General features: G+C 51.4%; 3 protein-coding genes across 3 annotated transcripts in view; 1 reads left to right on the plus strand and 2 right to left on the minus strand.

Moving 5' to 3' along the window:
• LOC137909643 (cytosolic 5'-nucleotidase 1A-like) overlaps positions 1-1,067 on the minus strand; it is a 4,980-nt gene extending 3,913 nt beyond the window's left edge. Inside the window, exons 1-3 of the mRNA XM_068754105.1 lie at positions 957-1,067; positions 678-845; positions 3-117 (exon numbers count right to left, since the gene is read on the minus strand). Coding sequence (XP_068610206.1) covers positions 3-117; positions 678-845; positions 957-1,067 — 394 coding nt within the window. The remainder of the gene's footprint in view (positions 1-2; positions 118-677; positions 846-956) is intronic.
• A 4,170-nt stretch (positions 1,068-5,237) lies between these two features.
• LOC137909401 (synaptotagmin-14-like) lies at positions 5,238-8,949 on the plus strand. Its single transcript, XM_068753853.1, has 7 exons — positions 5,238-6,084; positions 6,277-6,420; positions 6,684-6,922; positions 7,160-7,597; positions 7,686-7,866; positions 8,032-8,088; positions 8,633-8,949. Exons 1-7 carry the CDS (start codon positions 5,238-5,240, stop codon positions 8,947-8,949), a joined length of 2,223 nt encoding a protein of 740 aa, XP_068609954.1.
• A 3,009-nt stretch (positions 8,950-11,958) lies between these two features.
• Positions 11,959-16,130, minus strand: extl3 (exostosin-like glycosyltransferase 3). Its single transcript, XM_068753955.1, has 5 exons — positions 13,992-16,130; positions 13,153-13,280; positions 12,615-12,759; positions 12,391-12,519; positions 11,959-12,251 (listed from the first exon to the last, which is right to left on the minus strand). The coding sequence occupies exons 1-5, from the start codon at positions 16,128-16,130 to the stop codon at positions 12,042-12,044; spliced, it is 2,751 nt and encodes a 916-aa protein (XP_068610056.1). The 3' UTR covers positions 11,959-12,041.
• Between the last annotated feature and the right edge of the window lie 1,141 nt (positions 16,131-17,271).

A 17,271-nucleotide genomic window follows, 5' to 3' on the forward strand; every position in this document is an offset into this window, starting at 1 on the left:
GCTGTTTATGAGCCTCACGCCGACCTGGGCGTGGTTGTTCGTCATCAGGACGATGTCAAACAGCTCCTCGCTGTCGGGGTAGAGCGCCCTCAGACGGGAGTTCACGTTCATCATCGCCTTGGCAACAGGAGACGGGATGTTGAGTCAGAGCGTTTAAAACAGCGGTTACCACACAAATGCCACAACGTTTCAGTTCAGTCACGCAGAGAGAGAGAGAGAGAGAGAGAGAGAGCTCGTATTACAGCATTCCAGGAGGGATAAAGCGAGCAGAGCTTTGATACACAATTAGAGAACGATCTTATACTGTATAAAAGTTGGGCGTTATAGATCCATAAAGAGAGATAGGTATAGACAGGCCTAGATATAGATAGATAGATAAACACACACCAGGACTCTAGCAGAGTGTGTGTGTGTGTGTGTGTGTGTGAGGGCGCCTTAAGCTGCATACCTGCTTTAACTGGCCCTTCGGGGTGTGTCTCTGTGTGTGTGTGTGTGTGTGTGTGTGGCGCGTGTGTGTGCGCGTGTGTGTGTGTGTGTGTGTGCGTGTAGGTGCATGTGTGTGTGTGTGTGTGTGTGTGTAGGTGGCGCAACGAAACCGAGGATCGCGTCGTCCGTTGCCACAGAAGGACCGGGTGAGCTGGTGGATTCGGTTCCACCGGTTCCTTCCCGCTGCCTACCTGGATGAACGGGAAAGCCGGCCCCGGCGTCAGCGGCTCGCTCTCGTGCGCCACCTGGTGGGCGACGTACTTCTCCAGCCCCTCTTCCTCGTAGATCTTCCTCTCCGCCACCATGTTGAAGAGGGTGCGCGAGGAAACGGCCACGGTGACGGCGTACTGAGATTTGGGCTGCGGGAGAGGATGGAGAAAAAGAAATGGCGGAGAAACGCCCGGTTTATTAAACCGGGTCCAACGTTAAGCTAGCCCGGGAGAGGCTAAACGCGATGGAGAAACACTTACCGGTCTCGGTTTGTTCGTTTTGAGGTTTTCAAAAAAGGCTTTCGCCGCGTTCCAGTCCTTCTCGTCGCTTTCTTCTGACGTAGCCGAGTCGCTTTGCTTGATTTCGCTCATTTTCTATGGAGTTTTGTGCGTCTGAAGAGGTTTAGGTGAGGCGGCTGAACGTCACGGAACACAAACTGGGTGGGTGTGTCCACGTGACGTAAGCACGTTTGGGTATCGAGGCACGCTGGGAGCGGATGTAAACAGCACTGTAAAAAAAAAACATAGACAAAAAAAAGACGCGCCTCTGCTGGGAGAATGACGTCAGCGATTCAGAAAAAAATAAAACATTGAATGGTTTTTTTTCTGTTTTCTTAAATATTTTTTATCATTATTATTTTTAATTCGGAGAAACAAGAATATTTTCTTAAATGAAAATTGTATGGATTAATATTTTTTTCAGGTGACACAACCGGAGTATACGACAGTGCAGATCTGTGACGTCATGAGCGTGAGCGTGAATAATATGTTGGTGCAAACTGCATCTCCTGGCCTGTCGGAACTTGTCTGGGAATCTCTGGAGAATATGATTCTGCATGACGAGCAATAGTTTAGGGAAGATCATTTCTGTTTGTCACACCGTCTTGAAACAAAGTACTGTACATTTTGAAGTACTTGCGTTTCATTTGAGTATTTCCATTTTATGTATCTCAGATGTCTGGTACACGTCGTGTATTACTGCTTATATATATATATATTATACATCTTTACATGGAAGGAAATGAAGATATGTCATATTCTGACGCATCTGTCCTTTGTACGTACCTCCTATCTATTATAACTCTTATTATTGATTGAATAAACATCTGTTTCTTTATAAGTTGATTAAATTCTTCTTAAAACACATAAACTACAACCATAAAAATGCTTCAAGAATCTCTCTCACGCGCACACATCGTCCACGGATACATGAATGACCCCCCCCCCCCCCCCTCCCGCCCCCCCACCCGTGATAGTTGGTAGCGTCCGTGACGGAGCATCATGGCGATAGACGGTAAGTCCTCAGTCTCAAGTGGGACTCGTGAGAAACTTTGAGCGGCTCAGAACGCCGTGAATAAATCACTTTTTATTTTTGTTCACTCCGTTATCGGATTTATTTTATTTTTCTTTCATCTTGCGGGTGAGCTCCGCACTACCGCAGTGCTCTGGAGCTGCGCGCACCGCAGGAATGTTGTGGTCCCCTCATCACGGGATGCGCGCACGCGCACGCGCCCTGCGTGAGCCGTAGTGATGCGGTGACCGTGTGCGTGGGGATGGAACGCGTCCGCTATCTTGATTTTTCTCAGCGACCACTCGGCGAATAGATCAAAGTACCGCGTGATATCACTCCGCTCGGGCCACGCCGGTATTTGTTTTGTAGATGCGCGCGCACTAGATGCCAGAATAAAATGCCAAAATGACGTCGGCGGCGTCTCTTCCAAGGTTTTCTAAAATGTGAGGCGAGCACGTCAACCGAGCGGCAGCGAGCACGCGCCTTACCGTCCCGTTAGTTCCCGGTGTCACGTGCAAGCCGGGCGTGCTGCGGTGTTTGTTGACACCTGAGATGCATCAACAGTGCCTCATCGTGGGCAACGGAGGTAATAATAATAATAATAATAATAATAATAATAATAATAATAATAACAATAATAATAATAATAACAATAATAATAATAATAATAATAATAATAATAATAATAATAATAATAATAATAATAAATAATAATAACAATAACGTCATAAACTCACACTGCCAGTCAGAAATGCAGCCCAAAGTGTTTTAAACTAAGAAAACATGTACTCCATATAAAAACAACATATAAAGAGAAAAAAGATACATTTGAATTCAATGAAGGCCTTATCCAGACCCTGTAACAGAGTTTCTCACATGTTTCCAGCTAGTCATCCTTTATATGTCCTTTATAACCTTGTATATAATATAATATATAACCTTGTTAACCTGAGGCCTGAACACGTGTTGCTTCAGTATCTGAATCCGAACCTTTCATCTTCCAGGAGGGGGGAGGAACTGTGGCGTTGATGAGCTCATCTGCGCCAGACGAGGTAAGGCCGCATTGCGACCTGCATGTTTGTTCATGAAGGCACATGAACATATTTAGCCTGAGCAAGGAGCCGCCATTATCCTTTGAAGTTTGGTGTCTTTCTACAGACTTCAGAAGCTCCCGCCTGAATTATGCACGCCGTGTATCACGTTTCTCTCCACTGCAGGGCTGCCGTTTATGACTTATTCACGGCAGAGGTTGTGTTTCCTATCAGAGGGCCGTGCGTAAGCAACAATGCCAGAATGCCTACCTGTGTTTTACGCATTTGTTAGTCTTGCTTTAAAAAGAACAACAACAATCAGATTGCTTCCCGAGGCTCAGTTTGGAGTTCAGCCTCTCTTCACACGTCTCCTTTATTCTGCACGAAATGCACGAGGAAGTGAGCGAAGGGAGTTGAATAAAGCAGAGGAGGATTAATCGCCTCTGCTGCTTCCCTCTGAACGATGGGCATTCTGTTGAAAACCAGCCCGGCCCACTGCTGCCCCGCTTTCCAGAGGGATCAGGTGCCCTCAGGTGTTCTGAATTATTCATCCGTCACTGACGTGTACGGTGCAGTTCATGTATGTAAGTGTCACCGCGCCGTCGTCCTGGGGACGGCTGGACCCGGGGATTTATTACACGTCGGATCACTTTGGGGAAGGACAACTTTGCTTTTCCCCCCCACGTCCTTTGATCTTTTGCTCTGTAGAGCAGCGGAAGCACCAATGATGTTGCTGCTGCTTTTTAAAGAGGAACACTTTGAGAAGGTAAGCCTGACCTGCTCCTCGAAGCGGACACTCATTCCGATGCCTTTTAACGACCGAGTCCGTGTCCCAGTCAGGAACAGTCCCTGAGAGGCGCGTGTAAAAATAGCGCTTCAGTTCCACAATGGCCTACATTCAGCACGCCGCTTTGATGATGATGATGATGAATATATTTATTAGATAGAATGTTAGAGTACAAGTACAGTCACACAGTAGCATGTATTACAGTACAAATAACGTCAAACATCCTGTCTAAGAGGAGCATTTCAAAAAAGCCCTTGCGGGCTTGTTTCCGTTGAAAGTCCTTCGTACATAAATCATCCACAAAAAACAATACAAATAAAAATAAAACCAATATTAAATTACGCAATTGATGCAACGTAACATTAGAAAGACAAAAATAAAATGTTATTACACCGCCAGTGCAAACTAACAATTAATCTAAAATAAATTACACCACTGATGCGAAATGACAATAAATAACTTACATAAATTACAATAAATTACTTAAGCATTACTTTAGCCCGTTCGCCTCTTCAATGGACCGCTGGCGAGACAACACCGAGGACGTTGAGTCTAAACTAAGACGATTTGTGGTTGTTTATAACCTTAAAAGTGTGTCCTCCAGACATCTGTGTTTATTTATAGCCCCGGGAGCATTTGTCTCTTTCTTGCTTGGTCTAATCGTGGTTCTCTCTCTCTCTCTCTCTCTCTCTCTCCAGTCTCTCCCGAGCTTCTGGGCGTCCTGTCTTCCGTCGCCGCCTTCATGGCGTTGATCGCTCTGTTTTTTCTGTACCTCAGCAACAAGCTGTCGGCGGAGCGTCGTGACGATCTGCCGCGCCTCGGTGGCCGTCAGAGCACGCAGACAGGTAGGAGCGCCCGCCTGCGGCTTCACGCGGTCGCCTCATCGGATCACGGCTCAGTTCACCTGGCTTTTACATCGTGTTGCCAGATCAAGTCCAAACAGAAAGCGGGACATGTGTTCTCATCTCCTCTCACACTCGCTGATAGATTGCCTTAGTGATCCGTGTTTTTGGGCAGCATGGAGGCGCAGTGGGCCAGCGCCGTTGCCTCACAGCAAGGAGGTTGCGGGTTCAAATCCAACTTGGGCCATTCTTTGAGGGTTTTGCAGCTTCTCCTGCGTGGGTTTTTTTTTTTTCAGTTTTTCCTCCCACCACCAAAAACATGAAACTTATGGGTGAATTGGTCCCTCTAAAGTGGTCCTACGGTAAACTGGCGGGCTGTCCAGGGTGTGCCCCGCCTCTCGCCTGCAAACGGCTGGGATAGGCTCCCGCCAGGGAAATGAATGATTATTTTTGTGCGTTTGGTTCTGGTTTCTAAATAAATTCATAGAACATCTGACTATGGGACTTGATATTCTTTGCAGTGCGTCACGCCACACCCGGCTAACGGCCACATGTCTGTCTCAGTGGCTCCGATAAGCGGGACGCCATAAGATGGCTTTCTTCAAGAGCTTCCAGAGCAACCTCCCGTCGGTCAACATCTCCTCCATCTTGGACTCGGTCACCAGCCGCGTGGACGACCTGGCCAATGCCGTCAGCGACGTCACTTACGCCGTCAGCGACCAACTGACCGAGCAGGTGACCACCATCATAAACAAGGTGGATGATGGGGAGTCTACCGGCAGCCAGGAGGGGGGTCAGCCTTCCGCAACGCAGGAGGGAAAGGCCGGGAAGAAAAGCATGTGGTCGAGAGACTCGGAGCCTGGCGGCACCTCAAAGACCAAGCAGGCCGGCGATACGACGGAGGCGGAGGGTCCGAGCCAGCTGGAGTGGGAATGGAGGGACGGATGCTGGCGAGTGAAGAAGACAGAAGCCGAGTTAGCAGAGGAAGAAAAGAGAAAAGAAGAGGAGGAGGAGCTGCGGCAGAAGCGAGAGCAGAAGAGAAAAGAGAGGCGGGAGAAGCAGATGGAGAGAGAAGCCAAGGCACGGATAAACAGAGAGGAACGCCAAGATGGAGAGCAAGAAGAGGAGGCAGACAAGAGGGAGGAGGGTGAGAGCGGAGAGCAATCCACGGATCAACGGGGAGAGGAGCGCCGCGAGGAAGCGCCTCGATCACCCGACGATGAAGGAGAAGAAGAGGAGGGCGCAGCAGAGGACAGCCAGGAGAGAGAGGGAGAAGACGAGGAAGAGGCTGAGCTTCCCAAAGGTTCCCTGGTGAAGAAGAAAAAGTCAGAGAAGAAGAAGAAGAAGAAGAAGAGGGGGAAATCCGAAGAAGCTTTGATTGAGGGGAAAACAAAGGAGAAACGGAAGAAAAGCAAGAAGAAGCAGAAAGGAAACCAAGGTTAGATCGTGTGCAGCTTCTATCTCACCATCTGGGCTTCTTCTTCTTCTCTTTTAATTATACTCTCAAAATGTTTGAAAGTAACCCCCCCCTCCTTTCGAGTGCTACGCACCAGCTTCGTCTTCGTCTTCGCTCTCACATCCGATAACGTCCGCTGGGTTTTTGAGCTGCAGTCTCTTGTGTTCTGTCCAGAAGGAGTTTTATCCGGCAGCGAGGAAGAGAAGGGTCCCGAGGTCATTGCCCAGCGGGACGCCGCCTCCGCCTGGAGCGGCAAACACAAACCGTCCGCTGAGCAGGGCGGGTCCAGCAGCGAGGCCTCCGTTGGTCGGGGCGAAGGTGGGCACCTCCTGTTTTACCATCACGCCATTTAACACATGAAAAAGCTCCTAAAGTCACATGACACACGCAAAAAAAATCATTTAGGAGCACAAAACCTCTTAAAGCGATCAGGAGTATCAATTATTATTTAATGTTATTGATGATTTGAATTCAAATGTGAAGTTAAATCCAGCAGATGAGCAGAATTTGTGGTTTTAAATGGTTCACGTTGTGATTTCACCCCCCCCCCCCCCTCCTCTCTGTATCTCCTGCCGCAACAGACGCCAACAGCATCCAGAGGAGGAAGATAAACTCCTCCCTCAATGAGACCAAGCCTCCCCCGTACCAGGACGTGACCCCGGCGGGGCGGGTCGCCGCCTGTTCCCGGCCGGAGCGCCGCATCAGGAGGGGGTCGTCTCCGCAGCGCTGCTCCAGCGAGGACCGGGACTCCGAGGGTTACCTCAACAAGGGCTGCGAGGAGGACGTGCCCAGCGACAGCACCGCCGTCCTGGGACAGGAGGTGAGGTCAGGGTCACTCAGAGGTCAGACGATTCTAAATGTGGCGCAGTGGGTAGTGCGGCCGCGCTGGTTTGAATCCTGGATGGATGTTTTCTGTTCCTTAAAACCAGTCGTCCTGATAAAAGGAGGTGAACGACGCTTTCTTCTTTCCAATTCTCTTTTTCTGTATAAATGATGTTAGCTTCAATGCTAACATTTGTATCCTCTCCTCCTCTGATTCTGCGTCTCTTCCGTCCAGGACCGCCCCGGTCCGCAGCGACTCACGGCCTACGAGCCAGAACCTCTGGCCCAGTACGGCACGCTGGACGTGGCCTTCGAGTACGACTCCAGCGGGCAGCATCTGGCGGTCACCGTCACGGCTGCCACGGACATCCCCGCGCTGAAGCAGACGGGCAACATCGCGTGGCAGGTCCACTTGGTCCTGCTGCCCACCAAGAAGCAGCGGGCCAAGACGGGCGTGCAGAAGGGTCCGTGTCCCGTCTTCACGGAGACGTTTACGTTTTCCCGGGTGGAGCAGGAAGCCCTGGGCGACTACGCCGTCCGCTTCCGCCTCTACAGCGTCAGGCGGATGAAGAAGGAGAAGGTCCTGGGCGAGAAGGTGTTCCACCTGACTAAGCTCAACCTGCAGGGCAAGATCGCTCTTCCCGTCACTCTGGAACCCGGGTCCGAGCTCGCAGTGAGGACACGTTGCGAACGCTTTCCCCCCCCCGACGTCGTCCTCTCTGCCCAAACTTGTCGTAATACTCGTCGCTTTCCTCTTCCAGGGCTGCGGCTCTCTGGTTAGCGTGTCTCGCAGCGGGGGAGCTCTGTCCTACCGCTCCGTCGGAGACGCCGCCTCGCCGGAAATCCTCGTGGGCCTCCTTTACAACTCCGCCACGGGACAGCTGTCCGCAGAGGTCATCCAGGGAAGCCACTTCAAAACGCCGGCGTCCGATAAGCCTGTCAGTACGTACAAACGCTTCCGGTAACATTTTAACATTTCCTGAAACAGCTCCATCTTTTTTTTTTAAGTTTTAATATTTCTTTTCCTAGTTCTGGTGTGCGTCTCGATCTTTCAACTGTTCATTGTGACTTCTTCTCTTTCCAACCTCGCGTGTTGTGGCGCTCCAGACGGTTTGTTCTGTTGTGTGAAACACTTTGTTGGGGGGCAGCTTTATATTATGAGAGGTAAGTCAGCTGCCGATGACCTTTTTTTAAAATTATTATATCAGTTTTGGAAATATTTGATCAGTTTGGAGTTACGTAGTAAATATGAGGCTAAAGTCTAATCTTATCTTAGCCTACTTAGCCTACAAAGAGTAAAGAAATAAAAGATTGCGACCATTTGTGATTAACTCATTGAGTGCCAGCCCCAGTTTTCCAAGCCCCACAGAATATTCTTTACTCTGACTATGCAAACGTCGAATGTACCAAATGAAAGATTAAAGTCTCTTCTTCCATCAGAAGAAGTGCGTTCCTACCATTTTTCATTCTGGAGGATTGGCAGTGAATGCTTGGGTTTCAAAAAAGCGTCTTGAGACGGCACTCAAAGAGTTAAGAAATGTCAGGCAAAAAACTCCAACTCCCAATAAAAACCAAACTTTTGCATGACTTAGATTTTAAGCTACAGTTATAGCAGCTCTATAGATTGTTTTATTTATTTAATATTTACAGTACCGGCGTTCCACCACATGATGCCGCCCTTTCACCCCCTCCCACCTCCTTTTCCCAGACACCTACGTGAAGCTGACCATGCTGGACTCCAAGGGGAAAGAGATGTCCAGGTACAAGACGGCGGTGTGCCGCGGCCGGCCCGACCCCAGCTACAAGGAGACGTTCGTCTTCCAGGTGGCGCTCTTCCAGCTGTCCGAGGTGTCGCTGGTGCTGTCGGCGTTCTGCCGCCGGAGCAGCATGAGGCCCCGGGAGAGGCTGGGGTGGGTCTCCCTGGGCCTCACCAGCTCCGGCGAGGAGCAGCAGGCCCACTGGACGGAGATGAAGGAGGCGGAGGGGCAGCAGGTCTGCCACTGGCACGCGCTCGCCGACACATAGGAGGGGCGCTTTGACCCCAAGCGGCATTCAGTCTGGCGATAGGCGAGGTGCACGCCGTGCTACGGGCGTGAACGGGGGGGGGGGGCGATCACCGTGGTCCCTCTTGTGGGACGGAGCGATCCGGTGGGAGGCTGAAGGTTCTTTCCCTTCAGTGAGATCTGCGTGTAACCGTTTACAGGACACTCCCAAACATTTTCCCCGTCTCCAAATCTCAGAGCAAAGAGCTCTGGTCCAAGGGGGGGGTGGGGTGGCGGGCAGACTCCTCCATCTCCTCTGGGCTTCCCTTCCACCAGCATGCCAGACATTTCTCCATCAGACCCAGCCGCCGATGGAGGAGAAGGCAAACGGAAAGACTGTTAGAGAGCCTACGACATGCTGCAGCTTTGTACACTTTGTGTACCTGCACGACCCCCCCCCCCCCCTTTTTCAGATTCCCAGTTTTATGGAAGACTCCCACAGAGACAGATTGAGCCTCTTTGTTCACCATCTGGCCTTCTGACAGCTCAGCCATGTTCGTTCACGTAGCAACACGGCGCTTCCCGCTGAGGAACACGCAAAAGGACGCGAACTCTGGCTGCGTCTGCCGAGGACGGCGCCGAAATCAAACCGCAGGACGAGGGAAAGCCATGTTTGCTAAACCCGCTTCGGGTTTGATTTTCGAAGCTTCTTCATAATCAAAGTGCAGGAATGCGTAAAGAATGAGGCCACAGTTCAGACAGGATATTAACAACGATGAATGTTTTTTTATTTCCATCTATCCGGGCTTGTTTGTCCACCGCCGTCGCCGGGCAGGTTACGGCTCAGGCAGCATCACAGCCAGGAGCACACAGTTTCACAAACCCTTACACCTAGCATGGGAAACCAGCTGGGCCACTGATCCCAGAGAGGGGGGGGGGGCAGCAGCATCTGCCTGGACCAGGCAGGGATTTGGCTTTAGATACTCCTGCCCCCCCCCCCAAGCATTTAGTGGCACTAGCTTGTATTGCAAGGTGACGAAAAGAGACCGACGGGCTAAAAATCGGGTTTCGGGTTACGGAATAATAAAGTACAGTGTCTCTTCTTTTTTGAATATGTCATTATCTTTCTTTAAAAAACAAATCTTTTTCTATAATATATTCAATAAATATACAGGAAGCATGAAGAGTGTTTGTTCCATGAAAAGTATCCTCATGTTTGGATTACAAGGATCGAGTCAGACGAGGTCAAACTTTGGATTTATGTAACACGATTCCCGGTGACGTACCTCGCAGCGTGGATGTGGGTTCGACCACACTGCACCCCTTTAGCACTCGTTCACAAAGAGTACTCGGAAAATCAAACTAAAGCAGCCGATCTCGTACCTTTTTGGCAAAGGAAACATTCAACAATGGTTTAAAAAAAAAAGTTCTTCACAGGTGGGTGACGTGAACATGAGAGGATATTTAACAATTCTTTTTTTTTTTTTGCCATGTGGTGGAGAGATAAACGAGAAGATCTGGTTAGCTTAGCATAAAAACGGCAACACTTTTAGAAACAAGACAATCGAGATCCTTCATGCCGTTTCCCCCGTGTTACCAGTACTCAAGTAATGCTAAGCTAAGCTAAACAAAGCTAACAACTAGCATTGGGAAAAAATAGCCCGATAATTCATATTTAAATAAAAAAGACATTAAAAAAAGTAACCGTTAACAGTAATAAAGGTAAAAGTTGATTTTGATTTGAAGTCCATCACCCGGCCCTCGCTTCGACCTTCTTGTCCTTCTCTCCACCAGAAGGCAAAATTATTTCTATAAATATGAGTTTGTTTTTTACGTAATCCTAGCATTATATTTCATTTTCTGCGAGGAAGCCACTGATTGGTTTACAGCATGACATTTAAACACGACTACGTCAACCCCGGACCGGTTGTACCGACACCGTCTAACATCCTACAGCATAAAAAGAACAGGCCGCTGCGGCGCCCGCGGCCTGTAGGCGGGACAAACTAACAGGGCGGCTGGTTTTCACGATGGGTTTCAGGCATTATGGTGACCGCTGAAGCGAATCCTAAACACGCAACACGAGGAAACAAAGACCGGGCCGACTCGAGGGCCCGTCTCGTTCTGGGACTAGCAAGTCTGTGTCGGAGCTTTGTTCAGAGATTTACAAGTTAAAAAGGACATTACTATTATATTGTTACGGCCCCCGCCGTTCCCGTGCGGGGGGCGGGGCTGTGCTGTGTTGGAGAGGTGCTCTCTTTTCTCAGCAGGTGTGAGTGCTCTGTTGCCCATCCCCTCTTCAACCAGGAAGCGGTAGGGGTGTGGCCGCCATTTCACTTAAACCGTTTTCTCCCGTTTTTGTTCGCGTAAGTCAGGACTAAGTCTTGTATTCTTGTTTCCTCCCAGGGCGCAGAGAAGCTGATGGAGTGAGTGGTTTTTGTTTGTTGTTTTGGCCTGGGCCCGCCCTGCACGCCCACGCTTCCCCATCGTTTTGTGTTTTCCACCTCCCTTTTGGAGTGTGTGTTTTTGCGTTCTTGTTTTTTCCAGCTGTTGATATTGTCGCTGTAAAATAAAATCACTTGTGTACCAACCAGCCTACTCTCCTTCATGCTACGCCTCGGTTCCCCTCGGCCGGGTCGTAACACACACACGCATATATATATAAAAAAGAGACTATTCAATAAAATACTTCTGACCATCAGTGCTTCTCTCATTTACACGTACAAGAAGTATAGTTTGAAACTGTAAAATAAAAACAACGACAAACAATTAGCACACTCGCGTGCGGATGAACAGTCATCAGGCGGCTGAACTGAACGCAGCCCGACGCCAAGTCTGTCGGGGACGTGTTGAACGATGGCGCCGCCGTCAGAAGAGTCTCTGTGCACTGTGTACACGTGCGCTCTTTCCTCGGGAGGCCGTGATGAGGTGCGCACGGCATCGGTAGTGGTTGATGATGGAGCGTGATAGAGGAGCGATGTCTGCTGCTTCAGAACCCAAAGCAACAAATCCCGTCTGTGTTTTCACCTGAAATCCTCCCGTCCTCCCCTCCCCCCCCCCCCCGTCACTGCCGGCTGGGCCGTCCTCTCCCATCCTTCCGTCCCGCGGCTCTCTGCTGGGCCGCTCGGCTAAACGCTAGATGAACTTGAAGCACTTGGTCTTGTCGTGGGGCAGGCGAGTCTTAAACAGCACCGAGTCCACTCGAAACTGCGTGTACAGCAGCGGCATGTAGCCGTACACCTTGACGAAGAAGTTGATGCACATGTGGCGTTCGTGGAAATGCGAGTCGTCGTGCGAGAGCGCCTGAGGGCAGCCGGGACAACGGAACGTCCAACGGGATGTCACCTGACGCGGAAAAGGAGAGAAAACAGGCGGGAAAAAATAAATAAAGCTAAGCTACTGACGTGTTAGCTAATTGGGCAAAAAATATAAATACGCTGCCGCCTGGGGGGGGGGGGGGGGGGAGTTGAGTCCATGGTCTGACCTTGATGGGCGGTTTGCGGGTGATGTGAGACACCAGGAAGTTCATGGCGATGTCCTCGCAGTTTATGTACTCGTCCACCATGTCCCGGATGGCCTGGGGCATCACGTAGGAGTAAAGGTAGGTGTAGTACTATGAAGACAGAGGGGCACACGTGACCAACGGGTGGGGGGGGGGGGCACAAAGGTACGTCGCAAGAGGCTACAACCGGCCGAGTGAGTCCTGACCTTGTGGAAGAACGCTGCTCCTGTGAGGACCATGGACAGCTCGCAGGAGTAGTTGGAGTTGTAGAGCCAGGACCGATGGTTGACGTCCCAGGCGTGGTACCGCCCGGGGAACCCCACGATGCGATCTCTGGCCTCCCGCCACACTCTGGAACACCACCACCGATTCATTCAGCGGGGACTCGAGGCGTTTCGTGAGCGTCTGCGCGGTTTCGGAGCGAACGTCTTTTGCATCCGCCACAATGTCCCGTTTCAGCTCGTCATCTATATAATCAATGAGGCAACGCTTTCCCTTTCAACGCATCTCATCGGCGTCTCCCACAGACGAGAATCAAGCGTCTCCGATTGGCTCGTATGAAGTTTCCTTCCACTCCTGCTTATTAAAATGGACATCATTTTTTTTAAATAACAAAAAAGTTCTCTCGCTGCTTTTTAATCGATCAGAACCATCAATCTTTTGTTTGTTGGGACTCCTAAGAGCAGAATCGGCACGTTCAGACGCGACTCGACATTCCCGTCGTGATCCATTAACCTCACTGACCTGAACCCGAACATGATCTCGTCGTGTCGAAGGTGAGCGTCGTCGTCAATCGACAGGATGGCCTCGGTTTCCACGGCATCCCACGGGAGGAAGCGGTTGTTCAGGCTGTTCTTTTCCGTGCGGACGAACTGTAGACGTGAGACAAGATTCTACTTTAGCGACAACATCGCTGGTGAAACGTCACGTGCAACGACTCGCATCGCATCGACCGCGGGACGATTCTGGCCATCCAGCAAGATGTCACTCAAACCTTCCTCCATGGCTTTTACTTTAAGGCTATACGCGTCCAACCGCCACCCCCCCGAGGGGGGAAATATGCCTCATTAGCAGCCAAGCGCTCCGCTATGTCTGCCTGGTTAGTGCTGCATGGGAAAGGCAGAGAGGATTGTGGGAGGTTTTTTTTTGCTGAATACAGGAGATCCAAAATAGCATGCTCCCAAAAGTTGATGGACGAGTTCTGCTTACATAAAAGTACATAACAGTATTCCCAGACGCGGGTTTCACAGTTTTTTTTAGGTTTTCATATGATTCAATCAGTGAAAACACAATCCTGTCCGATATTTGTGAGCCATTTTCGACGCAAATTAACAGTGTGATGACGGGACGACTTTATTTTTAGGGTTTAATCTGAATCCACGCGCGCTTTTCATTATTCATAAGAGCTGCTGCCGATCGAGCTTCAAAGAGGCACGAATCCAAACGGCTCAACGTGACGCTCTCAAACTTTTCATCACATCTAATGCATCCCCCCCCCATTTTAAAAGAAACGGTAAATAAGACGTATTCATCTAAAGTGGACCTTTAGGTGAAAGAGAGGAGCCTTGTTTGGTCGCACTCACCACAATCGGCAGTCCGATGTCCGGCCACAGCAGGTCATCCGATGGAGGCTTGGGCGAATTCCACACCACCACAACTTTGTTGAGGTACGGGAGTCCGTTCAATCTCTCCAGAGAGTTCATCAGCACCTCCTCCCTCTCGTATGTCAGCATCACCACCGTAAATTGTTCTCGGGGCACATTCCCTCCCAGGGATGCCTGGAACTCCTTCCCCGAGCCCCCCGTACCGCCGCCGATGGGCCTAAACCCAGTACCCGAGCCGAGGAATTTGGCCTCGGAGGGCAAGACGGGATCCAGAGGGGTATGAGGAAACAGATGGAAAGGCCCCGGGGCCCGATTCCACGTGCTGTAGGTGTCGGCAGCAGTGTACGTGAAGTTACGGAGGAAACGAGGGGAGGCGTAGGGGGGCTCCGTCTCAACAGGACCCAAATCCAGGTCGCCATCGTCACCCAGGTTGGTGTCGGTTTCTGCTATCTTTCCCGCTTTGTAGGGGATCTCCTGCACGGGCTCGTCTTTGATGGGTGCAGCAGGCACCTGGATGCGGGTTCTGATGCTGGCCAATAGCGTGTCGAGAACAGCCTCCGAGGTCGAGAAGTAGGTCTCCCAGAGGAAACGCCCTTGTCGCCTCATGGATAGCAAGTCGTTGTCTGGCAGGCTGCGCAACAGGAAGTGCAGCTCCGTGACGCGAGGCTTAGGAACTATGATGGCCGCTTCGTTCCATCGGATGAACTGGTGATACGGCAGCCTAGAATGCTCCCCCAACACAACCGGGATCGTTCCCACCTCAAGGGCCTCGAAGAGCCTCATGCCGCAACCCGCCGAGGCCACCAGCCTCTCGTCCCCCGGAGCGATCAACAGGGCAAACGTTGAAGCCTTGAGGACCTCCAGCCTGTCCTCCCTCTCGGCACAAAGAGCCCATTCGGTTGGCGAACTCGGTCTGGGGTCCTTGCAGGTGAACTCGACCAGCACCTGATCCAAGTGGCTGTCTTGCACGGCCTTTAAGGTACCGACGATGCGATCGTCGTAGTCGGCTGGTGGGTCTCCCCCCATTTCCTCCTCGAAAGAGTGACGGGGCGCTTCCTGTAAGCGGGTACTCAGAGACTCCACCCGCTCTCCCTGGAAGGTGAAGAGGTACTTCCTCTTTACGGGAACTTGAGGCGGCAACTCTAGAAAGTTTGGTTCCGAGAGGGCGTGAACCAAAGGAGACACAACCAGGTCGAAGCCCTCGCGGTACTGCTGTTCGAGAAAGGTGGACTGGGCGACGGCCGCCCGCCCCGTGCTCACATTGTATAGGAAGTTCTGCGTCATGGACTTTCTGGTGAGGTGCACCAGTACGTGATTGTGCCCATCGGACCGCCAGTACGGAAGCGCTTTTAACTGTTTCTCCAGCTCCGACGGAGAGGGCCTCGAGGACGAGGACTCCTCCTGAAGCTCCCCTACCAGCACCAGATACAGGCAGGCAACGTTGGGATTGTCCGTCACGTATACGCTGCCCTTCACCGCCGTGGCAAAAGCCTGCTTCACCAGCGGGTCGATGTAGTCCAACCACGTATACGAAGCCGCGCCGTAGACGTACACGGGAAACCCAGACGTAAGCGGGCAGCGCGCGTAGTCGAAGCAGGAGGCTCGGCGGCACACGCGCGCCGACCTCGGCGGCGGCAGTCCTGGGTCCTCCTTGTCAGGCAGCAGCCTGATTGGCAGTGACAGCTTGGGCTGGTTCTGGGTCATCAGCTCCTTGTAAGAATGCTCCGTCTGGCTGATGACGTTCTTCAGCTGGAGCAGGTCGTGCTTGGCGCTGTCGATGCTGCGCTTGCAAGCCTCGATGCGCAGGTTGAGTCGGGCGATCTCCCCGTTCAGCTCCTGCCTCTTGGCCTCCAGCTGCAGGAGCTCCTCGCTGACCGACTCGCGGATTCGGCACAGATCCTGGACGTGCTTGGTCTCGCACAGTTCGCCGCCGGGCCGAGGCCCGAAGATGCGCTTGTCGGGACCCCCGGCGTCGTCGATGGTCGTGAGGTAGTAGTGCGCGATGAGCGGGAAGAACACCAGGATGAAGAAGAGCGTGAAACTGAGCCACGTGAGACGCACGCGCCGCAACACCCACGGCTGACCGCCGGCGCCGACCCCGCCGCCGTTACGCTGCATCGCTCTCTCTCAAGCCGCGCCCTGCCCCACTGAGGAACGGTAGCGCCGCGGACCAGCGGCGGCCATGATACGACCTTGACGGCGAGACAGCGCGATGAATATTAAATCGCCTGAGACGGGCTCTGTCCTTCAGGAAAGGTCGCTTGAGGCCATTCCCGTCCCGCGGTTGATACTGGCTCGAGGTTCCGTCTCACCTGAATCCCGAAATGGAGTCTGATGCGTTACAGCCCGCTCTGACCAAAGCCATTTTCAAAGATCCGCTCGTCTTAAAGATCCATGTTCGAACCCGATCCAAATCGCTGCCCCGATCACATGACGCAGGGAGATTACGGCTGCCCCCGGGGTGAGGAGGTCGCTCTACGGGCCCAGTTCCACTATCATTTTCGACACCCTTGGCTTGAACTCCGCCCCCCCCCTGAAGAAGTATTGCTTGAATCTTATCTTTTCAAGGCAGGATCCTGGAAGAGAAAAAGAAAAAGCAATAAGCCGACAATTAGTGGACTTCATCGTTGTAGTTTAATGATTTATTCTCTGAACGTCAATGCATTCTCTGCATGACTTCCTGCTATAGTACGCTGCAGAAAACCAGGGGTCGGGTATCCGCTCCTTCCACTCTCCTCACACAGAGAGGATGAATACAGATAAACCAGCACCCGAGTCATACACCAACAGCACCTCGGGCAAAACGTCATTCGATTCCTCCTTCCTGCATGCCGAGCTCATTTCCGACTCCGGTGACTGAGCATTTCCGATAAAAGTCTGACGGGAAATTATCGAAACCGGTTCGGAAAAGGAAAAGGGCCTTCAGGGCTTCGAGCCTCGGAGCCCAGCTGCATCTTTTGATCCCGACTTCAGCGCTCACGGCTGTTTCACTTTGAAGTCTTCCGAGAGATTTTTTCGAGGCCTTGGGTGGTTGGGCTTCTGCTTCGGTATTATCGCAAGAAAAATAAATGCTAATTCACCTTCCTCGTCGGTTCATGCTTAACATCTATTAGGAGCTGGTGTATTTTCAAGCATGCAGCATTTTAAATATAAACACAGAAAAGCATTCCCCCCTCATAATTGGATTTACACCGTCCACATGGTGATCTGGATCAGCACAAAAAGGTTCTAGATTGTTCTTGGAGCTACTTCGACAAAT

Source organism: Brachionichthys hirsutus, chromosome 20, assembly GCF_040956055.1.
Source record: "Brachionichthys hirsutus isolate HB-005 chromosome 20, CSIRO-AGI_Bhir_v1, whole genome shotgun sequence".
NCBI lineage: Eukaryota > Metazoa > Chordata > Actinopteri > Lophiiformes > Brachionichthyidae > Brachionichthys > Brachionichthys hirsutus.